Below are 26,443 nucleotides of genomic sequence, written 5' to 3' on the forward strand. Positions count from 1 at the left end.
TTTTGGTGTGAAGAAATCAAACGTCTCCTGCTGCTTCTCTTCCCGAAAGCATCGGCTCACCCTCTGAGTGCGACCCTGCTCGTCCCCACAGGTCGGGCGGGAATAGGTCGGCAGCGCTTTCAGGGAAGGAAGGAAAGTTTTGCGGGCGCGGCCGCTGATATTTCGGGATTAATTGAAATTTAAAATGAAGATGTTTGCTTAAAGGGCCGCGGCGCGGTTGCTATTGGTGATGTTCCCGTGATCTGTTGCGCTCCCAGAATTCCTGCGCGGCAGCCCGGGCCCTCTGGCATGGAGAGGGGGCCGGGATGCTGATGTCTGAGGGCAGTGGGGTTCGGCCGCTTCTGGCGTGTAGAGGGGGTCGGGACACTGATGTCTGAGGGTAGCGGGGTCCGGCGGCCTGGCTCTTCTGCCGCTCGCTGACCTGGGCCGCATCGGGCCTCCTCTCAGCCCGCCGAAGGACGGTAGAGGGATCACAGATAAAGTTACATCAGTCAGACTTCGCCGGAGCTGATGGTCCTTTTAAAACTGGGAGATAACGACTTGGGGAGCCACTCGCCAAACATTAGGGGTTTAATTTAGATCCATAAACCATGCCCGTGTGTTTTACATCGATAGGTGTTCATTGACACTTCACTGGGTGCGATCATTAAGGAGCGGGGACACTTGCGGTGCGGTGAAACCGAATGAAAATGTCTTACCTAGCACATGAAGTTGAACTGAGCAAACGTCATGAAAAAATGTAAGTGAATGTTAAGAATGAAGTGAGCTGAACTATATTTTCTATCATAAATCTTGTTAACCCAAGCCACACTATATTCCCGCAAGTATGAATTATCAATTCCAGTGTATCACATGTAAATCAAAACTAAAACTGAAATGGGTTGAGGTTACAGTTGCAAAAGTTCTGAATTGTTGACTTTTAAAAAAAAGCATAAAATTGCTTGTTCCCATCTATGTACATATTGTGTTGCAGGCGCTCAGTTGTGTAGAACTAGTCCTCTTGTCAGTTCCCACTAGGAGGTGTTGTTGAGCTGGTTATCAGATTTATGGATGGCGCTTCAACTGCCTAGCCGAGAGGGATTACCCTAGTTAATGGAAGTCGCCCTTAGAGGAATGCTATAAGGTAAATTTAGTGTTATTCTGCTGGCCATTGACTTGCTGAACCCAGGATTCATTCTTTGTAAATTGGCATACAGGGAACAAGGTATTTTGTACTAATTTCATAGGGTAGAAAATGGCCTATTTAAAACTCCCATTCAGTTTTAAGTAATCCCTCGGGATTGAGTTTGAGTTGTAGATTCTAATGTGGCCAACGGGGGAAGCACAGACACCCCCACAGATGGAACAGGAGGTGGCTGGCCGATCAGGTGGATGGGTGGGTGGTTTATGAAGTGGTGCTCTCTTTTTGCAACTTATTCAGTACTCCCAGAAACAAAGGACTGTAGATGCTGGAATCTAGACGAAAAACACTATGATGCTAGAGGAACTCAACAGGCCAGGCAGCATCCGTGGAGAAAAACAGGCAGTCAACATTTCAGGACTGAAGATATGAAAAGGGGAAGCCCAATATATAGGATGGAAAAGTGATATGTGGACAAAAAAGGGGAGGCGGGGTAGGCACAAGGTGGTGACAGGTAGGTGCAACTAAGAGATAGTGATAGGCAGGTCCAGGGAGGAGGGGGAAGCAGATCCACCAGGAGATAGGTCAAAAGTAAGGATAGAAAAGGAAAAGAAAGGGTAGAAAAAAGAGAGAGAGGCTAGGAAAGGGAAAACACCCTGCGCTCTGTCCGTAACTGCGATCTGCATCTCCCCATTGCCAGTCACTTCAACTCCCTCTCCCACACTATCCCTATCTTATCAGTCCTCAGCCTCCTTCACTGCCAAGAGAATTCCAAATGCAAACTGGAGGAACAGCACCTCCTTTTCCATCTAGGAACTTTGCAGCCTAATGGCACGAACATTGAATTCTCCCACTTAAAGTAATCCCCACAAACCTGCCCCCCCCATGCTTCTTCCCTTTCCTAGCCTATGTCTCTTTTTTTCTTCCCCTTTGTTCTTTTCTCTCCTTACTTTTGACCCATCCCCGGTGAATCTGCTCTCCCCTCCTCCCCCGGACCTGCCTATCACTATCTCTTACCTGCATCAACCTGTCACCACCATGTGCCCACTCCACCTCCCCTCTTTTGTCCACCTATCACTGCTCTGCTTTTCCCTCCTATGTATTGGTATTGGTTTATTATTGTCACTTGTACCGAGGTACAGTGAAAAACTTGTCTTACAAACCGATCTTACAGGTCAATTCATTACACAGTGCAGTTACATTAAGTTAGTACAGAGTGCATTGATGTAGTACAGGTTAAAAAAAAAGCAATAACAGTACAGAGTAAGGTCACAGCTACAGAGAAAGTGCAGTGCAATAAGGTGCAAGGTCACAACAAGGTAGATCATGAGGTCATAGGTCATAGTCCATCTCATTGTATAAGGGAACTGTTCAATCGTCTTATCACTGTGGGGTAGAAGCTGTCCTTAAGTCTGGTGGTATGTGCCCTCAGGCTCCTGTATCGTCTACCTGATGGAAGAGGAGAGAAGAGAGAATGTCCCGGGTGGGTGGGGTCTTTGATTATGCTGGCTGCTACACCAAGATAACGAGAGGTAAAGACAGAGTCCAAGGAGGGGAGACTGGTGTCCGTAATGCGCTGGGCTGTGTCCACAACTCTCTGCAGCTTCTTGTGGTCTTGGGCAGAGCAGTTGCCATACCAAGCCGTGATACATCCTGATAGGATGCTTTCTATGGTGCATCAGTAAAAGTTGGTGAGAGTCAAAGGGGACAAACCAAATTTCTTTAGCCTCCTGAGGAAGTAGAGGCGCTGGTGAGCTTTCTTGGCCATGGCATCCACGTGGTTTGTCCAGGACAGGTTGTTGGTGATGTTCACTCCCAGGAACTTGAAGCTGTCAACCCTCTCAACCTCAGCACCATTGATGTAGACAGGTGCATGTACACCACCCCCTTTCCTGAATTCAATGACCAGCTCTTTAGTTTTGTTGACATTGAGGGAAAGGTTGTTGTCATGACACCATTCCACTAAGCTCTCTATCTCTTTCCTGTACTCCGACTCATCACTGTTTGAGATACGGCCTACAACGGTGGTGTCATCTGCAAACTTGTAGATGGAGTTAGAGCAGAATCTGGCCACACAGTCATGAGTGTATAGGGAGTAGAGTAGAGGGCTGAGGACGCAGCCTTGAGGTGCACCGGTGTTGAGAATACTCGTGCCAGAGGAATTGCTACCTATCCTCACTGATTGAGGTCTGTTTGTTAGAAAGTCAAGGATCCAGTTACAGAGGGAGATGTTGAGTCCTAGGTCTCGGAGTTTGGTGACAAGCTTGCTTGGTAAGATTGTATTGTATTGGGCTTCCCCTTTTCATACCCTCAGTCCTGAAGAAGGGTCCTGACCCGAAACATTGACTGCCTGCTTTTCTCCACAGATGCTGCCTGGCCTGCTGAGTTCCTCCAGCATCATAGTTTTTTTCATTTATGCAGTGCTCCTGTGTGCTCCCAATGCATGGCCTTTATACTGTCCTGAATGTGTCTTCTCCACTTTGGCTGATTATGGGTCAGAGATTCCTGGGAGTCATTTGGGATTTTGTGCTTCTTCGAGGAACCTTTGAGCACATCCTTGAATCTTCCTTTTCTCTGTCTACGAAATCTCCTCTCGTGACAGCTTGGAAAAGTGTCTATTTTGGAACTCTGGTGTCGGGTCTTTGAAAGATGTGGCCTGCCCAATGTAGTCAACTGAGAGTTACCAGGGACTCCCAATCAGTACTTGAATTTTCATTAGTTTCTATTTTAGGAGCTCCACTCCCTTTTGCACTTACCAAATTAAGTAAACATATAATTAACCCAATTGTTAAACATACAATACGAATATGGTTTAAATTTCGTAAATTTTTGGATTGAATAAATTTAATCTATCAAGTCCCATTCAATCTAATTTTTTCTTTCATCCATCCAGAGTTGACGGCTTTTTCCATATGGAAAAGGAAGGGAATAGTATGTTTTCATGATTTATTCATTGATAACTGTTTTTCATCTTTTGAACAATTGTCTAACAAATATAATTTGCCTAGATCACACTTTCTTCGATATTTGCAAATTAGAAATTTTTTAAAAGCTACTACACCCTCTTTTCCCACACCTTACAAAACTGAAATTACAGAAAAAATTTTTGGTTTTAATCCTTGTCAGAAGGGCTTGATAGCAATAATTTATGATTTAATTATGAAAATTCATTCAGAACCACTGGACAAAATTAAGAATGAATGGGAAAGTGAACTCCAGACATCTATACCTACAGAGAAGAAAATTCTTCATTTCATTAATACAGCTTCAGTGTGTGCCAGACATTCTTTGATACAGTTTAAGGTAGTTCACAGGACCCCTATGTCAAAAGATAAGCTAGCTCGTTTTTATCAACACATAAATCCTATATGTGACAGATGTAAATCGAATGTGGCTTCTTTGACACATATGTTTTGGTCCTGTCCTCTTTTGGAAAAATATTGGAAAGATATTTTTAACATTATTTCAAATGTATTGAAGATTGATTTACAACCTCATCCTATTACTGCAATTTTTGGTTTACCAAGGATAGAATCTGGCCATCTATCTGCCTCCGCTAACTGTATGATTGCCTCTGTTACATTAATGGCCAAACGATCCATTTTGCTTAAATGGAAGGATCCAATACATCCTACTACTTTTCAATGGTTCTCTCAAACTATATCACATTTAAACTTGGAAAAAATTAGGAGTGGTACTGTTGATCCTTCGCTTAAATTTGAGGAAGTTTGGAGTCCATTTATTCAATATTTTCACATGATATAGATCCCCTTATAATAACCTTTCAATTTAGAGGAACAGAGTTGACGACATAATATTGCTCTGTTTCTATTGAGAAATTTTAGTCCATTTTTTCCTGTTTTTTTTTTAATTTTGTTTTCTTTAGCTTAGTTTGGTTTGATATATTGTTTATAATTTTTCTAAATGTTTTGGGGATTTTTTTTCTTTCTTTTATATTTTATAATAAATCCTTTTATATTATAGTCATTCACTAACAGATCGTTGGATCTACAGATTTTTTTTATACTTTATTGTTCTTTATGATTATCCATGTCATGATTGTTCTCCTGATCTCTTTGTATTACATGTATAAACATTGATATATTAATCTGTATTAATTTGAAAACTAATAAAAAGATTGAAAAAGAAGAAAAGAGAGTTACCAAGGAGTCGGTGCTGAGGATGCTGGCCTGGGAGAGGATGCTGGCTTGGTTTGTTTATTCTTCCATTGAAGTTGGAGGGTTTTGCGAAGACGACAATGTTGCTAATTTTTCCAGTGCCTTGATGATTGTTAGAGGTAGTCCACATGTCAAGTGTATAGGAGTACGGGATCTCCAATGTCTTCTCTGGGTCATGAGTTTTGAGCCAGCTGTAATGGACACATGTTACCTGACGTCCTAATGAACTGCTTGTGACGCTTGTTCAAAATAAAATGAATAACAGGTCTTTGAATTGAGTTGTTTAACAATTTCTTCCACAGCTTAAATAAGTTTAGGGGTTTGCGAAAACAAAATTTGTGTTAGATAATCACTTAATGGAGCATTTGTTTGCAAGAGTTTGAATCTGGGCTTCCATTCATTTTCCACTTTAATTCTCTGCTCCACCCCAATTTCTCTGTCCTCACTGCCAATAGTATAAGCTCAAACAACAATGCTCATCTTTTCATTTGGTGATTTATACCATTCATGACTCGACACTTTCACCAATTTCAGATGATGATTCATATTTGTATCTTCTCTAAACCTTTGTCACATTGCCATTCACTTTTGCCTTGAACCATCATCATTTTGGTCATTTGAATCTCTTCTGGCTTTCACTGTGTCAGAAATCTTGCATTTCATTCCTTTTCTCCCCCATTCCACCCTGCCTTTGCTTCTAATCGAGAATTATTCATTTCTAGTGAAAGATAAGCAGTCTGAAGCCCTTGCCTTGTTTCTCTCTCCACAGGTACTGCCTAACTTGATGTTTATTTCCAATTTCTAGTAGTGATGGTATTTTGCTTTCAAATCCAGTGCAAAATTAATCTAGTTTGAAATTAGACTCCCTTTTGGACATAAGTTTTTCCTCGAGCTGCTGAGGATTTAATTGGAATACTACATATTATTCAAATATACTCTACACCCCTTCCTAAATGGAAAATGTATTCAATTACATTTTGTTTGCCTCCAAATTGCTAAGGAACACAACAATGTTCTTTTCAACTTTTTTTTAAAAGTATGATGGATGCTAGATGTACCTATGCTCACCACAAGAGCTATTTTATATCAGGGGATTGTAATACCAAATTTAAAACCTGGAATTAAATCTGTAGTGTTACCTTACCAATTAGCAATTTGAGTTTAGTAGGAGTGACAGACATTGGAATAGAAATTACTTTCAATGTAATGACATGGCTAATGGTACTCACTGTTATTTATGAGTAAATGGTAGAACAGTTTCAAGTGAGGAGAAAATGTGCAATTAAATGTAAATGTGCGAAAGTTGCTGGCTAAATTACACTGCTTCACTGTTAGCTTTGTGAAAATATCATCTCTCCCAGGAACTTCTTGTGCCTTCTCATCTGTCCCTATTAAACTCACCACAGAAAGCTAAGTCTCATGATTATAAATATCTTTTTTAATGTGATTTGTTAATAACTATCTAATTTGGTTACATAACATTAACTATTTTGAGTGTGGACTCCTTCAGCTTTTGAATTTTGCAGAGATTATAAAATGATCATTTTAAAATAATCTTTTCCTTTTCTCGACCTAATTTTATTTCCTTCTCTGTAGCTTGCTTGCTGATTTGACATTAAATTCACCCTCCAGCTGATCCTTCCTGTGTTTACTTCTCAATCCTTTTGGAAATGTGCTATTGATTGTTCTACTCACTCCGTTTCCAGAAGCCTTTTCTATCATTTTAATTCTTGAAAATATAAATTGGCCCAATATCTGATGTAATACTTCTTTGCTGTGTAAGAAGTTTTAACTTTTAAATTCCCTCGCTCCATTCTTTGAGATTGTCCTTTTGCTTTGACCCCCACGTCACAGGAAGAGTTCCTTTGTATCAACTCTTATTAAATGCATCTCAGCTGCCATCACTCTTCAGTTTTTCCAAGATAAAGGAGTACATGTTAGCATTATTTAAAAGTTTAGTGTTTTGAGCCATGTTTCATTTTAGTTACTTTGCAGTGTCCAAGTATACCTTTCCTGAATTGTATGCTCAAAGCTTAACTCAGTATTCCAGTTAATGCCTGATGAAGCTTCAATCGCTCCCTTTTCATTTCAACCACCTTGAGATAAAGGGCAATCTTTCACTGGGCTTTGTGTACTTGTGGACTAATCTTTAATGATCTGTGTCCATGGACAACTAAATATTTGCTTCTACACAGTCATAGTCTCTCAGCATTTTGAAAATGTTCTAATTGGGGATGCAGAATGGATGACCTCACACTTCCCCACAGTGAATTTCATTTGCTATACTATCTGCAGCCCTTTGTAAATATAATCTGCAGCTTTGTTTCTGTTCTTTCTTCCAAGGTATTGGAATGGATTGTGTTGTACAAATTACACTGAGCTCATTTTTATCATGAAAATTAGACACCCTTCTGGCTATCATAAGTTAAATGTGGAATTCCTGACCCTTTCTATTCATCATTTAAACCAAAGCCAAATTAAAATTTGGTGAAACCCAACCAATAAATATATTTGTTTTTCTTAATTATACTTGGGCAAAGTCATATGTCATAGTCTTCTCCCCCTAACTCACAAATAGGTTGTAACAAAATATGGAATAGTTTCTACCAGTTGTGGCTAAATGAATGACTAACAAAATTCTGCACATAGAAAAATATATGGCAAATAAAGTTGAGCGTAGAAAGAATATTGAATTTGAAGGTATATGTGTAACTTTCATTATCTAGATATTGTGACAAAAAGCTGATATTAGAATGAATAGCCAGCACAGAAGAATCCAAAATGTAAAGTTAAGCATTATGGTGCACTTGTCAAACTGTAATTTGGGTACTGAATTTAATCATTGTGCATCAAAACAAAATTAAGAGAATTGCTTGTTGCATTGTAAGGATATTTGAACAAAGCCAAAGCTCTGCATTCTGGGCTGGAATTAAACAAGTGACTTTATTGTAGGCACAAAATTAAATGCCATAGGTCAGTTATACCCAACATGTTGCTTCAAAATAACCTAGATTTGTTAAAGATAGTATCTTTAGAATAGAACGTTTTAAGTGTTTGGAGCAATCCACTAGCTTTGCAATAATTGCCAAATGATGATTTTATTATCAAAGTAGGGCTCACCTGGTAGAGGCACTTTTGGGTGTCCTCCAGAGGGTCTCGGTTTTGGTTAGAGTGGGGGTGGAGGGGGGAGGGTGTATGGAAAAGCTATAAAAAGCAAAGAGTGTTTGATCTCAAGTATCATTGGAAGAACAAGTCATGCCAAAGATGTTGGATTTTTTTTGTTTGAAATCCTGAATTCAAAGCATCAACCTGTACTTGGGCCCACAGTTGATAGTACACTAACTTTCAGTGAGAGTGTTGGACTGCTGGTGGATTCCCAGGCCAGGGGTGAATACGATGTAGGGAAAGGGACTTGCTTGAAAACCTTATCTCAAACAGTTTCCTTCTGAAGCCTAATTTGTATCTTTTGCCAAAGTTCTGCTAGGTTTGTGGTGGGTGAGCTAGAGATTATTTTTCAATTAAGTGTTAAAATATTTAGTCATATGGTAAAGTAGAAGAGCTTGGGTGCTGTTGGTTGAGTGTCTTTTCTTTCCAATGTCTTTCAATTTTTGGAACATTTTATTTGACACATGGAGGAATTGGGATGAGTGCAATTTTGTGTTCATTTTCTTCCCTGTAGATTGGGTCTAAGAACTGCATTGCTTCAGCAAATGGAAGACCAGTTTGAAAGTCAGAAAAATGAGAAGAAAATGCAAGCAGTAAAGTTTGAGTCAGCAAATGAGAGAAACGCATTACTTTTAAAAGTAAGTTTTTGCCCAGGACTGAGATTTTTTTTTGTCTGTCTTTAAAATGTGGTCTGAACTCTGATCTCATTCTATCATAATTTTAGTTAATTGGAGTTTAAATAAAAGTTTAACTTTTAAGAAGAGCTGATGCAGCAAACATACTGATCAAACTTCAGAAAGAAAATGCTTATCATTAGCTCTGACCACTGGTATAGTCTTGCAGATGTTGATTGATAAAACCTACCACATACTTTGCATCTCCTAGAAATTTGTCTATTACAAATTTTGCACTGCTGTCACTTAATTTTCCTTAGTCATTGAATGTGCAGCAGTAATCTGTTTTCCTCCATAACAGAAAAATACATTGACTTCCTGTATCTACTATTTCAACAACATCATTAACATGTTTGTCTTGGTCCATTCCCCTATCATTCCTCCTGAGATGAAAATATGGTAGTGTAGCGGCTGCTACCGCGGAATGAACACAAGACGCGAGTCGTAGAGTTTGAGAACAGAACTGGTTTATTTTCCCGCCTTGTGTGGGCCTTTTAAGGGAGACCGTTCCCGCCCAATGCAACCGGCAATGACGTATATGCTACGTCATCAAGTCTTTCCCGCGCATGGGTTCTCCCCATCGCTCGGGGAAGATGAAGGCCCGCTGCCATCTTGGGCCTCGCCGCTCCGACGCCGTGCGACCCAACTGCCGAGCCAGTTCGCTTACCCGGACGGTGAGTTGCTACACAACCCCCCCCCCCCCAGAACTGGCGATACAGTCCCCAAGGTCAGCCTCTGCGTCGCGGCATTGAAACCTCGACCGGTTGTTGCAGATCTAAATGGACCGGTTTGAGGCGGTCCGTCGTGAAAACCTGTTCCCTGCCCCCAACATCCAAAATAAAGGTGGATCCATTATTCCTGATGACTCGGAACGGTCCCTCACATGGTCGTTGCAACGGTGCCCGAGGTGTGCCCCTGCGAACGAAAACAAACTTACAGTCTCGTAGTTCTTTGGGCTGACAGGATGGGGCTTGACCATGCCGTGAGGTGGGGATCGGGGCCAAGTTGCCGAGCTTCTCGCGCAGTCTTTGTAGGACTGCTGGGGGTTGTTCCCCTTGGTCTCGAAGGGCAGGTATGAAATCCCCTGGGACAACTAGGGCGCCCCGTACACAAGCTCAGCTGACGAAGCGCGGAGGTCTTCTTTGGGGGCAGTGCGTATGCCGAGCAGGACCCAAGGCAGTTTGTCAACCCAGTTAGGACCCCTCAGGCGGGCCATCAAGGATGATTTCAGATGGCAGTGAAAACGTTCCACTAACCCGTTTGAGGGTGGTAGGCCTTGGTGGTGTGCAGCTGCGTCTGTCTGAAGTGATGTGAGCTGGAACACCAAAACATGAGATCCAAGTTGTGAGCAGCGCCCGGGCACAGGAATCAGTCGTGATGTCAGATAGAGGGGTTGCCTCTGGCCACCTCGTTAACCGGTCCACGATGGTAAGGAGGTACCGGGCCCCTCTTGAAACCGGCAGAGGGCCTATGAGGTCGACATGGATGTGGTCAAACCTTCTACGGGTAGGCTCGAACTGCTGTGGCGGAACCTTGGTGTGTCGTTGGATTTTCGATGTCTGGCAGTGCTGACAATTCCTGGCCCACTCTCTGACCTGTTTGCGCAGGCCATGCCAGATGAACTTGCTGGCGACCAGCCGGACAGTGGATCTAATGGACGGGTGCGCCAACCCATGTATCGAATCGGAAACGCGTTTCTCCCAGGCTGCAGGAACTATAGGGCGGGATTGACCTGCTGCGATGTCACAAAGGAGGGTCTGCTGACCAGGACCAACCAAGAAATCTTGGAGCTGCAGGCCCGAGACTGCGGTTTTGTAGCTGGGCACTTCGTCGTCAGCTTGCTGTGCGGCAGCCAGGGCCTTGTAGTCAATACCCAGGGACAAGCTGTGGATGGTTGGTCTGGAAAGTGCATCAGCAACGACATTGTCCTTCCCAGAGACATGTTGGACATCCGTTGTGAATTCGGAAATATAGGACAAATATCTCTGCTGACAAGCTGACCAGGGATCGGAGACTTTGGAGAAGGCAAAGGACAAAGGCTTATGGTCGGTGAAGGCGGTGAAAGGCCTGCCTTCCAAAAAGTACCAGAAATGCCGGACCGCCAGGTACAGCGCTAGAATTTCCCGATCAAAAGCACTGTATTTCAGCTTGGGTGGTCTAAGGTGCCTGCTGAAAAATGCTAAGGGTTGCCAACTGCCTTCGATTAGTTGTTCCAGTACCCCACCAACCGCGGTGTTGGATGCGTCCACCGTGAGGGCGGTTGGGACGTCTGTCCTAGGGTGTACAAGCATCATGGCGTTTGCTAGGGCGACCTTGGCCTTAATGAAGGCAGCCACAGCCTCGTCGTTCCAGGCGATGTCCTTGCCCTTACCAGCCATCAGCACGAACAAAGAGCGCAGGATACGGGCTGCTGCAGGGATGAACCGATGGTAAAAGTTGACCATCCCCAGGAATTCCTGTAGGCCTTTGACCGTGTTGGGGCGGGCAAAATGGTGGATAGCATCCACCTTGGCAGGTAGGGGTGTTGCTCCATCGCTGGTGATTCTGTGGCCGAGGAAATCGATAGAGTCAAGCCCGAATTGGCACTTGGCCGGGTTGATCGTGAGGCCGAAATCACGGAGACGGGAATACAGCTGGTGGAGGTGGGAAAGGTGTTCTTGGCGGTCATGGCTGGTGATTAGTATGTCATCTAAGTAAATGAACACGAAGTCCAGGTCTCGGCCTACCGCGTCCATCAGCCGCTGGAAGGTCTGCGCGTCGTTCTTAAGGCTGAATGGCATTCGCAGGAATTCGAAAAGGCCGAATGGGGTGATAATTGCAGTTTTGTGGACGTCATCCGGATGGACTGGGATTTGGTGGTATCCCCAAACAAGGTCCACTTTGGAAAAGATGCGGGCCCCATGTAGGTTCGCTGTGAAGTCCTGGATGTGAGGGATGGGGTAGCGGTCTGGGGTGGTGGCGTCATTCAGCCTGCGGTAGTCGCCGCAGGGCTTCCACCCGCTGGTGGCTTTGGGGACCATGTGCAGGGGGGAGGCCCAGGGGCTGTCTGACCTGCGAACAATCCCCAGCTCCTCCATGCGACGGAACTCTTCCTTTGCCAGGCGGAGCTTGTCTGGAGGTAGGCGTCGAGCTCGGGCATGAAGGGGTAGCCCTGTGGTAATGATGTGGTGTTGGACCCCGTGCTTGGGCATAGAATTCGTAAACTGAGGTGCCAAAACTGATGGGAATTCGCCTCGGAGCTTGGTGAACTCGTTGCCGGACAGGAAAATGGAGTCCAAGCGCGGGGCTGGTAGGCTGGTTTTTCCCAGGGGGTAGGTCTGGAAGGTTGTGGAGTAGACTAGCCGTTTCCCTCGCAGGTTGACTAACAGGTTGTGGGCCCGAAGGAAATCGGCTCCAAGGAGTGGTCGGGCAAGGGTGAAGGTCCAGGTGAAACGGCTGCCGCCGAATAGTAACTGAAGTGTACGGGTACCGAAAGTCCATATCATTGTGCCGTTTGCGGCATTGAATACAGGACCTTGTTGCCTGTTACGAGTGTCGTGGCTGGTCGGGGGCAAAATACTGACCTCTGCTCCAGTATCGACGAGGAAACACCGCCCGGACTGCTTGTTCCGAACAAATAGGAGGCTTTGTTGGTGGCCAGCCGCCATAGCTGTTAGCGGTGGCTGATGCTGGCATTTCCCTGACTTGCAGGGTGGGCGGCATCGACAGGTCTCCGCGCCCCACCTCTGATGGTAGAAACACAGTTGGTTGGCAGTGTCGTTGTCTGTGTTTCTGGGGTGTGGTCACCCGGTTGCTGGGACTGGTTCAGGTGGGCGTTGGGCTCGCGGCCTGGCGATTTGGCCAACGGACGAACCGCGCTTGCGTTTGACCTTCCAGAGGACGTCTGCCTGGGCAGCCACCTCACGAGAGTTGCTGAAATCAGCGTCGGTCAACAGCAGGTGAATGTGATCGGGTAGTCGTTCGAGGAAGGCCTGTTCGAACATTAGGCAGGACTTGTGCCCCTCGGCCAATGCCAGCATCTCATTCATTAGCGCGGACGGGGATCTGTCCCCCAGGCCATCGAGATGAAGCAGGCGGGTAGCGCGCTCACGACGGGAGAAGCTGAAGGTCCGAATAAGAAGGTCTTTGAAAGCCGGGTACTTATGTTCCTCCGGAGGGGACTGGATGAAATCACTGACCTGGGCGGCTGTCTCCTGGTCCAGAGAGCTGACCGCATGGTAGTACTTTGTGGAGTCGGAGGTGATCCGCCAAAGGTGGAATTGCGCTTCGGTCTGGTCAAACCAGACGCTGGGACGAAGCGTCCAAAAGGTGGGCGGCTTGAGTGCCACTGCGTTGGATGCTGCGTTGCCGTCCATTGTGCAGGTCCAAAATCCGTTTGGACTGTCGGGGTCACCAATGTAGCGGCTGCTACCGCGAAATGAACACAAGACGCGAGTCGTAGAGTTACAGAACAGAACTAGTTTATTTTCCCGCCTTGTGCGGGCCTTTTAAGGGAGACCGTTCCCGCCCAATGCAACTGGCAATGACGTATATGTTACGTCATCAAGTCTTTCCCACGCATGGGTTCTCCCCATCGCTCGGGGAAGACGAAGGCCCGCCGCCATCTTGGGCCTCACCGCTCCAACACCGTGCGACCCGACTGCTGAGTCGGTTCGCTTACCCGGACGGTGAGTCGCTACAGTAGTTCATAATAGGAAGGAAAATGGACATTCCGGAGAAATTTTATGACTTGAAGTAGTGATTGGAGAGTAGAGTTTAAGCTTATTACTGAAATAACTTTATAGATATGGAGAAATAATGTTTGATGCAAAGGTTTATTTACATATGAAATGCCCTATCATTAAAAAAAGTACTGCCAAAGCAGGGAACATAATAACTTTTAAATGACAAAAATCTTATTAAAGGATAAGTTTTAAAAGAGATCTGTTAAAATGGGTAAGTAGTTAGTCCTTGCACAGACATACAGGTACATTGTGTTAAGCAGCTGCTGTACTGCTAATGTTTTTAATACATTGCATCCACATGGTGCTTAAGTCAAGACTCTTAATATATCTTGTTTCACAATTTCATATCTGGAGAGCTTTTATAATCTATCTGTTCTTGTGCAATCTTCACACATTTAATTACAATCAAATCATTGTGTTCCATTTTCATCTTTTATCATTAGTAGTTGAATCCTTACCAGAGGTTCTTAATTTTTTTTAAAAAACTTTTATCCATAGGGATCTCTGAAAGGTTATTTGAGTTTGCTTTTACTCTAACTTCTCATGTTGAAATTTTTAATGCTTTGGTTCTATTATGAAATCTTGCATAAAAAATGAATGGGATACTATGTTGAAATTGAGAAGAACATGGAACTCGCAGTGTGAACTTCTATTTGTTGATCAGTGCTGAAAATCTGAAAATGGAATTGATTGCAAGCAATCAAATTCTTTCTTACTTACCTGATCCAAAAGTGCCTGGATTATGTTGACCTGTGGCGGCCTGCACGCGGAACTCGAACCGCCATTGGGCGCCGCGGGTGCATGCGCGGAAGTACATCTTGAACTATCTCCTGGGGGTGGACCTTCCAGGAATGTTCTGATGTGGTCAGGGCCAGCGCGGTGGCGGGGACTTGTGGGTAGAGTTTTTTTTTGGCACGCTTTGGTGTGGTTGAAGTAAAGTTTCTGGAGATCAGCTCTCTCTGCCTCCGCATCGTTTCTTCCGTAGCACGCTGCAATCGGCTACATATTGGTGACCCCGACGTTCCAGACGGCATCTGGAACCGACGACTCAGCGCCCAGCCATGAGTTTGAGCAACTCACACAGCACGGTTGCTCTGAAGCTCCCGACTTTCTGGGCAGGCTGAGGCCCAGTTCGCCATCAGAGACATTACATCTGACGCCACGAGGTACTACCACGTGGTCAGCGCGCTCGACCAGGACACGGCAGGCCAGATCATCGACTTCCTACGCCAGCCACCAACGGAGGACAGGTACCCTAGGATTAAGGCGCTCCTGATCTGTATTTTTGGACTCTCCTGCCGCGAGCCAGTTGTGCAGCTCCTACACGTGGATGGTCTGGGTGACCGCACGCCATCCAAACTCATGAACGATATGCTGGCGCTCATGGATGGTCATGAACTATGCCTTTTGTTTGAGCAGTTGTTCCTTGAGCAACTGCCAGAGGACATTCGCCGCCTCCTCGCAAGTTAGGATTTCAACGACCCAAGGGGGGTCGCGGCCAAAGCAGACGTCCTTTGGCAGAGCAAGCAATGTGGAGCAGCCTCCATCGGCCTGGCCACGACTGCGTGGCCCAAAGCCCAGGCCCCACAATCGAAGCCGTCGAGACCCATGGGGGAGAAGGACGATGCTTCGGAACAATGGTGTTTCTTTCACAGAAGGTGGGGTTCAGGCGCGTGCCACTGCCGTCCGCCATGTGCCTTCTCGGGAAACGCCGGCGCCAGCCGTTGTTAATGGCTACGATGGCTGGCCACCGAGACAGCCTCCTCTACCTCTGGGACCGACACTCCGGGCAGCGCTTCCTGGTAGACACCGGGGCCAAAGTCAGCGTACTCCCCCCCCCCCCCCCCCCCCCCCCAATCGTGGACACTCATAACGCTGTCCCAGGCCCAGAGCTCGCCGCTGCAAAAGGCACCAGCATTCGAACATGCGGCTCACGAACCATCCCACTGCGTTTTGGGTCCAGCCGTTTCACTTGGACTTTCACGTTGGCAGCGGTGTCGCAGCCATTACTAAGGGCAGATTTCCTGCCGGCCAACTGCCTCCTGGTCGACCTGAAAGGCCGGCGTTTGGTCCACGCCGAGACATTCCAGACTTTGCAACTCGGAGAAGCCAAGCTACCGGCCCTCCACCTGGATTCCGTGACTCTCTCAGGTAACAAATTCGCCAAGGTGTTGGCAGAATTCCCCTCCATAGTCACCCTGCAGTTCGTCACGGCCGACCCCAAGCACGGTGTGCAGCACCACATTCCCACACAAGGACCGCCACTGCACACCCGAGCTCTCAGGCTCCCACCCAACAAGCTCCACCTCGCCAAGGAGGAGTTCCATAAGATGGAGGAGATGGGAATCGTCCGCCGCTCAGACAGCCCGTGGGCATCCCCGCTGCACATGGTGCCCCAGTCTGCAAGAGGGTGGAGGCCCTGCAGAGACTACAGGAGGCTCAACGACGCCACAACCGCCGACAGATACCCGGTACCCCACATCCCCACATCGGCGAACCTGCATGGAGCGACCATCTTCTCAAAGGTCGACCTGGTCCAGGGATACCATCAGATCCTAGTGCACCCTGACGACGTGCCCAAAACAGCCCTCATCACCCCATTCGGCTTGTTCGAATTCCTGAGGATGCCTTTCGGTCTCAAGAATGCAGCCCAAACTTTCCAAAGGCTCAGGGTCCAGGCCATCCGCCAGTTCCCTAAGCCTTGCACGGTCAAGGGCCTGCAGGAGTTCGTAGGGATGGTCAACTTTTATCATCGGTTCGTGCCGGTGGCGGCACGCATCATGAGACCCTTGTTCAGCCTGATGGCCAGCAAGGCCAAAGAGGTGGCATGGGACACGAAGTCCACAGAGGCGTTCGAGCATGCCAAGGAGGCGCTGGCAAAGGACACCCTCCTAGTACACCTGAGAGTCGATGTACCCACAGCACTCACCGTTGACGCTTCTGACACGGCTGTCGGCGGAGTCCTGGAGCAGCTCGTCGAGAGCCAGTGGCGACCACTCGCTTTCTTCATCCGACACCTACGGCCACCAGAGGTGAAGTACAGCGCTTTCGCCAGAGAGTTGCTAGCGCTCTACTTGGCTGTCCGGCATTTCTGGTATTTCCTCGAGGGAAGGGAGTTCGCCGTTTATATGGACCACAAACCCCTCACCTTCGCACTGGCCAAGATATCGGATCCATGGTCAGCTCGGCAGCAGAGGCACCTGTCCTTTTATTTCAGAGTTCACCATGGACGTCCGCCACATCGTGGGGAAGAACAACATCGTCGCCGACACACTGTCTTGCCCCTGCCTCCACTCAGCGGGTATGTCGTTCTCAGGCATCGACTACGCAACACTGGTGGAAGCACAACAATTGGACACCGAGATCCCGGCTTACCGCACCGCTGTTTCGGGACTCCAGTTGGAGGACGTCCCCGTCGGCCCGGCAGCGATTCGACTCCCGTGCGATGTGTCCACCGGCAGATCCCGGCCCATGGTACCAGCAGCATGGAGGCACCAGGTGTTCGACGCGCTGCACGACCTGGCCCATCCATCCATCCAGGCGTCCATCAAGCTTGTAGCGGACAGATTTGTCTGGCACGGTTTGCGCAAGCAGGTCGGACACTGGGCCAGGACCTGCGTACACTGCCAGACCGCCAAAGTCCAGCGGCACGTGAAGGCTCCCCTCCAGCAGTTCCAGCCTACGCACAGGAGGTTCCAACACATCCACGTGGACATCATCAGCCCCCTGCCAGTATCCCGGGGCGCCAGGTATATCTTTACCATGGTGGACAGGTTCACCAGATGGCAGACACGTCCACTGAGTCCTGCGCCAGGACCGCTCATTGCAAGCTGGGTCGCCAGGTTCAGCATCCCTACAGACATCACCTCCGATAGGGGAGCGCAGTTCACATCTGGTTTGTGGACAGCACTGGCGCAGCTCCTGGACACCCAGCTGCATCACACCACAGCGTACCATCCCCAGTCCAACAGTTTGGTCGAGTGGTTCCACCAGCATCTCAAGTCAGCCTTGATGGCGCGCCTCAAGGACCCCAACTGGACAGATGAGCTTCCCTGGGTTTTACTGGGCATCCACACAGCCCCCAAGGAAGACCTGGGCACCTCTTCGGCAGAGTTGGTCTATAGCGCGCTCCTGACGGTCCCGGGCGAGTTCGTACCGGGGTCCTGCGGTCCAGAAAAAACTCCGGCAGAGGTGCTGATGAGGCTGCGGGACAAGGTAGGGACCCTGGCACCGGTCCCGACCTCCAGGCATGGTCCCACACCGGCCTTCACCCCTAAAGACCTCCGGAACTGTGAGTATGTTTATATTCGCAGGGGCCTGCACAAGTCACCTCTACAGCGACCGTACGAAGGACCCTTCAAAGTGATCCGGCACAACGGATCTACGTGTGTCATGGAGGTGGGTGCCGGCGCCTCCATGGGCATGGGACATTGACCTGGACATTGAGCAGCCAGTGAGGGTACCCACACCCCGCCGGCGTGGCCGGCCACCTCAGCAAGCCACACAGATAGGGGGCTCCACTTCCCCAATGGACGTTTCTGGGGGGGGGTGAGGGGGGGGGTGTGGCAGCCCGCACACACGGAACTCGAACCACCATCAAGCGCATGCGCGGAAGTGCGTCTTGAACAGGGGCGGACCTTCCGGGAATGTTCTGATGTGGTCGGGGCCCACGCGGTGGCAGGGGCTTGTGGGTAGAGTGTTTTTTTTGGCGCGCTTTGGTGTGGTTGAAGTAAAGTTTCTGGAGATCAGCTCTCTCTGCCTCCACGTCGTTTCTTCTGTAGCGTGCCGCGATCGGCTACAGACCCCTATATTTATACATGTTTATAAGCAGGTGGTTTAGTTTCCTGTCCATAGCCAGTGGAATCCTTTGTTAACTAGGCTAATTGTGGCCTAATAACATCAAATAATATTGATTCTGATTTTTGACCTTTGTTTAAGTGAATCAAGCAGGATATGGTTGGGTGAGAGGAGAGTTCAAAAAGATATGTTATGTTTTTCATTTTCTAGGTTAAGTGGAGTGGGCCTTGGCTGTGTTTAAGGCATTAAAGGTGGAAGCTATTAACCCTTTTCATGTGCTTTGCATATGGGGTAAAGAAGAAGGAGGAAGAAAGAAGATCCTCCACTAACAACCTTTCTGTGTCCAATGTGCACATGTTACATTCTGTGACTATGATACCTTGATATATAGCATTGCTGTAAAAAGTGGGTTAACCCAACAGACCATTTGGTAGGATAGAACTTGTTGGGAATGCCAGTAATTACCCACCAAACCGCCAGCACTTCTCGCCAAATTCAGGGTTTCCATGTAAAAATGGATATCCTAAACTGTTTTGCTGCTGTTTGCTGACCATTTCCCTGAATGCATTCTGATATTAGTTTTCCTTTGAGATAAGTGGCAGATCCCAGACTTGCTGTACTTCACCAGTAGCTACTCTCGGGTGTCTGCCTGCAGAACCTGTACAGAAACAGCAAGTTTAGTTCATTTGAATGAAAAGGAAAAGCAGCTGGAAACATAGGTAGGTATAAATTAATTTGCATTTTTAAATGTTTATTTGTTTTTCATTAGTTAAGTAATCACTGTTTCCAAGAGCTTTTATTTTTTAAGTTTAAATGTTTTTCAGTGTTTCTCAGTCAGAAGCATTGACAAGTTTGACAGCAGCAAAGACTTTGGTAGATGTCAATCTCTTTCCCTGATATTTTGTGGGTAGGCCTTGTTCTGGGCCTGCCTCTATGAAGTCATTATGTTATGCAGCAGGGCCTTCAATATTGACTCAGTGGCTTGAGGTAGCATGTCAACACTGGCAATTATGGAAAAGATGTTAAGTTCATATTTGCTACATAGATCTGAAGCAGTGTAGGTCACTTGCTGCTGCCAGAAAGTTCTGGCCCAATGTTATTCTTCTAACTTTTAAGATCAATTTACAGAACCAATGATTCATGGACTAGGATCTGCAATCTGCCATTTTAAATACACTGCCACTGTATTTGGTGAATATGCTTTTGGTTTAATTTTTGACAAGAATTTGAATGTCCTGCTTCTGAATCTTGAAAATGATAGAGTATAACAAATAATGGATGGCCATGTAAAATATTTTACTGAATCTGTGATTATTAATTTTGTTTTGAGGATTTGGAAGCAGCAGAGAAAAACTTGAGAGCTGGAGTACATGTACAACTGCATCCAACTGTTATTGCTCTTGAGGTACATGCCCACTTAATGTTGTTGAGTTTCATTGTTACATCAGCATATTTGTTCAGCTTATTAAATTTTAAAATGAGCATATCAATTAGTCATTTTCTGGGATTGTGCAGCGTGATTCTTTCCCCCTATGCTTCTAATACCCCTAATGTATTTAATAAAGAATAAAGCTTATTTGTTAAAATACAAATGAGCAGAAGAAAGATAAAGCACGTATCAGATAAACATTCTCAATGTTTGATTTATGAAACGATTGGCCATGTTTTTTCTTGTATAGTACTGTGAGTGATAAAAGGTATAGTGTTCTAATTAAAGTGAGATTTCCGACTGCTTTTGAGGTTTTTTAACTACATTTATCTTTCTGCATCTTACCACTGCCATGGGGTGATTGTGGAAGGTATGATATAGAGCGAGTGGAACACGAATAAAGGAAAACAAATACCAAGATCTTGCTGGTAAATGTTAGTGGTTCTGAAATGAACATTCCAGTATTTACCTCTTTAAATAACAGCAAGTCGGGGTCTTCCACATGTACTGAACTTAGTCTATTATTATATATTCCACTATTGGGTTCCCTGCGGATTCCAGTGAAAGAGCTAACTCTTGCTGAGCATTCATGGTGAGGATTTCACTCTTGTATCTTCTGTACAGTTAGATCTAACAAGAAATCCACAAACTCATTGATTTCAATGGGGATTGTAGAGAAAGAAAGGAATGGGGAAGATGAGTCCCTATTTATATATATTAAAAAAAAGATTTTTAGATTTTTGTTTGTAGTTGGTTTTAATTTCTAAAATATCTTTTGTAAGTTTCTGAATGTCAAAGACATTCTGAAATATTTCAAAGCCTTTGTAAGTGTCCAAAAGGGCAACACAGGGCACTAATGCATCTATCTCTGCTTCAGTGACCTGGGTTAGGTTCTGACCTCTGGTGCTGCCTGTATGGAGTCTGCATGTTCTTCCTTTGACTGTAAAGGTTTTCCTTGGGTACTCTGGTTTCCTCCGGCATCCCAAAGATGTGCTGGTTAGGTTAACTAGCTACTGTAACTTGCCCCAGGGGTAGCTGAGTAGTAGGAGAATCAGGGGAAGTGTCAATGGGCATGTGTGGAAGTAGGTAACGGGAAATAAGTGAAGAATGGATCTGATGGGTGTGATGGAATTGCTCTGAGACACATCAAAGACTCAATGGGCCAAATAGCCACCTCGTATGTTGTAAGGAAACATGAAAAAATGCAAAACACTGAATATCTGAAACAAAAGGAAGAACTGTTGGAAATGCTCAGTAGATCCAGCAGCAATAGCCAGGAGACAAACGGATAGATGTCCAGACCAATGTCAATGAAAAGTCATGGACTGAAATGTTAACTGTCCACACACCCACACACACCCACACACAAAACATGGATGGCCAATAAAACTGAGGAGAGGCAGATAGGGGAGCAGGGGCTTGCTGCTGGATCCAGGATACTTCAAGCCAGCTCTATAGGCCCCCTGGCCAGGTAGGTGCAGGTTTCAGTTGATGGCAGGCCTATGCCACCTATACCTTTCCCACTGTCATTTTCTAAGTTTTGTACCCTCTGAAAGACTGTGAAAGTATTATTCCACTAAATCCCACCTTCCAGCACTTAGTGCAAGGTAAGAGGCAGATCACAGACTTGCTGCACTTCTCCAGTAGCTACTCTGGGGTGTCTGCCTGCAGAAGCAGTAAGTTAATTCACTTTAATAAAAAAGGAAAAGCTGCAGGAAACATGGGTTGGTATGAATTAATTTACATTTTTAATTGTGTATTTTTTCATTAGTTAAGTGATCTGTTTCCAAGAGTGCTTTTTTTTAAATATTAAAATTTTAATTCTTAAGTTTATGTTTTTCAGTGTTTCTCAGTCAGAAGCATTGACAAGTTTGACAGCAGCCAAAGACTTGGAGTGGGACTTTGGGTAGATGTCAATCTCTTTCCCTGATATTTTGTGGGTAGGCCCTTGTTCTGGGCCCGCCTGTGTGAAGTCATTCTGTTGTGCAGTCATATCTTTTGTATAATATGGTGGCCAGAACTGAGACAGCACACTCAAGTTGTGGCCTAATTTGTGTTTTAATAGTTCTAGCAAACCTTCCTGTTCTTATGCTCTGTGCCTTGGCTAAAAAAAAAGGGCAGCATCCTTTACACCTTTCAAATTGCCTTTTTTGGGAGAAAAAATCTGTTAATATACTCTCCAAAGTCCCTCTGTTCTTCCCACTGTATATTTTGCCTTGTTGCACCTTCCCAAATGCATTACCTTGCACTTTTTAGAGTTCTATTTGCCATTTTCTGCCTAACTGATTAGACCCTATATATCTTGAGCTTTCTTCTTCATATTCAACCACCTGGCTGAATTTTGTATCTCTATCATGCCCTACAGTTAGGTCAAAAGTATTAAATACATGATAGAAATAAGGGACTGAGTACTGAGCTCCTAGGAACCGCACTGATAATGTAACAGCCAGACACAGAAAATGGCTAGGAACTATTACCCCTTGCTTCTTGCCACTTTGCCAATTTTGGATCTAATTTGCCACTCTCCCTTGAATCTGCTGGGCTTTTAATTTTTTTTTGTGTGCAGAATTTGTAATGTTTAGTTTAATACAATTGACGAGTCTGTTTGTTTTTTTGTTTGCAAAACTTTTTTATTTGTTCTATGCAGACCAAATACTGGGCATCCATTGAAGAACAACTTCCTAAATGGGAACAATTTTTTCCGGGGCGAACAAAAAATCCAATTGAAGTAAGGAATGCAAGGCACAAAAAATCACAGAACGAGTTACTTCGAGACGAAGATACCATTAAAAATACTAATTTGCCCTCTCCAGCATCAACTTTCAAGACACCACCTCAGTTTCCTCAATCAGGAAAAGAAAAAAGAATGAAAGCTCATAAAAAATGATTGCTGATCCAGAAATACTTCTGTCATCAATACGGTTTGTGAAGACTTGTCATAACAGATAGTGCTGTTAACTGAATGGATCAGATCATCTCCTTGTGAACCATGCCCAGCCACACTTGCGTAACCCATATCCAAAATGCTAATCTTGCTGGCCCTTTGCATCCTGAGGCTTCACCTTTGGAGCTTCCAAAGCTGGAATAAAAGCTTTGCCGCCTTCAGAACCTGTAATTAATTTGCACTGTTTTAAAAATATCTTTGACATTCAAGGACATTTTTTATAAAACTATCCAAAAGATTTGGAAGACAAAAGGAGACTGCAGATTCTGGAATCTAGAACAATAGTCAGAATGCTGGAAGAATCTTTCCTGTTTCCTCAGTTATAATACAGGGTCTTGACCCAAAATGTCAATTTACACCTTCTGCCTGTATGGGAACTGATGATTCATTGAGTTCTTCCAGCATTTTGTTTTATTCGAAAAGGTAGGTTTGTAATAGATAGAAATTAAAACCTATATAAATTAAAATATTACATCAATTTTTTTTTAAAGTATTTTCTGCAGGCTAAGACTGCTATTGTAATGAATGGTGTAGGACTGGACAGCTGTTTTGCAGCAAAACCAGGTGCTGCCACTGGACTTGTTTAAAATCACCTGGGCCAGTGCAAAAAGATCAAGGAAGTTTAAACTACAAAAAAATATCAAATGTTAATGAACTTTCTGCTGGCTTAAAAGACACTTTGCTCGTCCCACCAATGAATGTAATGAATTGTTCTGTGTAGTTATTTCTAATTTTTAGGGGCTTAATTTGCTGGAGAAAATGATGCTATTTGTCAGAATTATACTTTCAACTGTATGAGTAATATAGTGCCAGATTAAAATATCAGCAATTTTTTTAATGCCAAAGGGGAAGGTATGGGGGTGGAGGTGGAGTTTCTATTCGATTCCACCGGTTTATAGAAGATTTTTAAGTTTGCAATTATACAGATGATTTAGATGGAAACTTGAACCATAACTTCACCCCAGAAAAACAGTGTCAAAGCAATTTGAACTGATTCCCAACGGTGCCCCTCTTAGCTCAATCAAATACTGAAATTATGCCCAGGAAAGATTATTTAGCATTTTATTTTTTATTAAGGGTTAATTTCTTCAGGAGCTGGTCACCACTTTAAAAGCCAGCATTTATTGCCCATCCCCAATTGTCCCTGAGGAGGAGGTGTAACATCCAGGAAACACAATTTTGGACTTCCTGTACTTTTTGTGCGTGGTTTACAAGCTTGAATATCTCTGTTTTGTCTAAAAACGGTTAAAGATAATTCAGCTTTGTGAGCAAATCTGATACTACAATCACCAGTTCTAACTTGTATTCATTTTTTAATATAATCAAGTATTTAATCCTTGAATGGGTAGGTTAATTTGATGAATGACTTAAATCCTACAGATTTGTTTTTGATTACTTTTTTCTAAAGTATGTTGAGTTGGATTTTAATAGATACAAGAGCCTAATTCTCATTTGTATACCTGTATTTAACATGCATGTAAAGTTGAAATGGGAATATTGCTTATAAATATGGATAAAGGCAATATATTTATACCAAAGGCATTGCGTATGCTATCATTATGGTGGATTTTGGAAATTAATGAAAATGCAGATGAATACTAAGATGGCTGGTAGGTAATGCACCAGCTGGCTTGGTAATGAACCATGCATTCCGAGAACATTCCAGATTTAATTCTCAGCATGTGTTTACGTAACTGATTGGTGCTATAGCATTGTTATCGACCTCTGTGCACAAGGGATGATGAGAAAAATAACTTGTCAATGCCCTGTGATACATGCTGGATAGAGGAATATTTTTGATTATGGTGAATCAATTTTTGTCCCTTACTGCTGGTATGTGGTTCATCCTACAGTATTTTTTATCCTGAATAGACCACAGCTCCTTTATCCAAATGCTATTCTTCATCAATGAGCTTATACCTTGAACTATTTGAACTTGAGTGGCATCACAGAGACAATACTGCCCAAACCTGAGATTCTCAAAATACCTTTCTTTTAATGTTTCACTGGACATTGATATGTGAGAGTTTTGGCTTACTTTTCCACATCATCCCTTGCCATGGAGGTCAATAATAGTACCATTGCATCAGTCAGCTAAGTAAACACAATTTGGGAATTAAACTTGGAATGTTCTCGTTCTGCACGTTTCATTGCCATGCCAGCTGGTGCTATTTACATGCTGGCCTTCTCTGTACTCAGCTGTATTGTATTCATTTGGAGAAGTCCACTGTGAATGATGGCGTATGCTATTTTTGAGGTTTAAGTACATATTGATTTATCCATATACAATGTCAGTCATTAAAGATTTTGTATCTTTGAAAATTATTGTTTATAGTATTTATGAGCTTTTTTCTGATGTTAGTTGAAAGTTGATGGGAGAAAAAATTGCTCATATATCCTATTTAACCGTTACGTTTCTGAGCTCCAGTGGTGAACAATGAAACTATCTGGATTGAACCAAATAAATGATGAGGATGTTAAATGAAGGAAGTTAGGATTTAAGATATTTATTTATTAGTCACATGTACATCAAAACACACAGTGAAATGCGTCTTTTTGAGTTACTGAGAATATGTTGGGGGCAGCCCGCAAGTGTAGCCACTCTTCTGGCACCAAGACAGCATGCCCACAACTGGGATGTCAATTCTAGAAAAATTGTATCCAGTCACTTGGGGAGATCTTGGTTGTCTTAAAGTAGGATTTTTATATTGTGCGTATTTTGAGTACAGTCATGATTTGTATGCATTTCCATGTACTGAATCAAACACCACAGGTGCCAAGAATTTCCTGGAAAAATAAGGCCAGATTCAATGTCCACTGGTACTAGTGAAAACAAAACAAAAGTAGAAATATGTGACACAAAAATGTTATGTTGCAAGCAATTTGGACTGCTAATTCGTTATGTACAGATCTTGGTAACTGTATGGTTTCTGATCATGGTAGAATCTATGTTCATTTATTTCAAATACATTTTCACCTATAAAATGAACTGTCAATTGGCAAATATATTTCCCCAGGTCTTGTATATAATTCACTACCTGTGGCATTCTATTTTGATTGTTGAATTACTGTTGAAATAATTGCTTCTGAAAGGTGTGGGAATAAAGTGAAAACTTGCAAGATGTAAAGTACTGTATGCTGATTTATGCAAAATCTCTATTGTCTAAAAACGGATCACTTAAAGAAAGTTAATATTACATAGTTGGCAACAAATCGAACCTGAAAGTTCAGTTAAGTAAAAGAAAATAATTATTTCTATTCCACAAATTTAAAAATAAATTTCAAGTTCCCAATTCAACATTTCATATTGTCCCAGCAACCTCCCTTCAGGAATACCTTGGGTACATCTTCTAACTTGTTGCCAAAGGTTGGTTCATCACTTGGGACTTGAGAGTTATTGGGATATCTATGC

General features: G+C 44.4%; 1 protein-coding gene across 2 annotated transcripts; it reads left to right on the forward strand.

The window, feature by feature from the left end:
• Positions 1 to 266: 266 nt before the first annotated feature.
• c6h3orf14 (chromosome 6 C3orf14 homolog) lies at positions 267 to 26,149 on the forward strand. Of its 2 annotated transcripts, XM_052018021.1 has the most exons (5): positions 282 to 739; positions 8,978 to 9,101; positions 19,989 to 20,063; positions 21,931 to 21,993; positions 22,735 to 26,142. In XM_052018021.1, the coding sequence occupies exons 1-5, from the start codon at positions 684 to 686 to the stop codon at positions 22,972 to 22,974; spliced, it is 558 nt and encodes a 185-aa protein (XP_051873981.1). In that variant the 5' UTR covers positions 282 to 683; the 3' UTR covers positions 22,975 to 26,142. The 2 variants fall into 2 exon arrangements, with proteins under 2 accessions (XP_051873982.1, XP_051873981.1); XM_052018022.1 differs by lacking the exon at positions 21,931 to 21,993 and having other exon boundaries at positions 267 to 739; positions 22,735 to 26,149.
• The last annotated feature ends 294 nt before the right edge of the window (positions 26,150 to 26,443 follow it).

The sequence above is a fragment of the Pristis pectinata genome, chromosome 6 (assembly GCF_009764475.1).
Source record: "Pristis pectinata isolate sPriPec2 chromosome 6, sPriPec2.1.pri, whole genome shotgun sequence".
NCBI lineage: Eukaryota > Metazoa > Chordata > Chondrichthyes > Rhinopristiformes > Pristidae > Pristis > Pristis pectinata.

Coding starts and splice junctions, on each gene's coding strand:
- c6h3orf14 (XM_052018021.1), top strand. CDS start 684: ATGAAAATGTCTTACCTAGCACATGAAGTTGAACTGAGCAAACGTCAT. Junction 740..8,977: donor AGCAAACGTCATGAAAAAAT/GTAAGTGAATGT, acceptor TCTTCCCTGTAG/ATTGGGTCTAAGAACTGCAT. Junction 21,994..22,734: donor GACTTGGAGTGGGACTTTGG/GTAGATGTCAAT, acceptor TGTTCTATGCAG/ACCAAATACTGGGCATCCAT.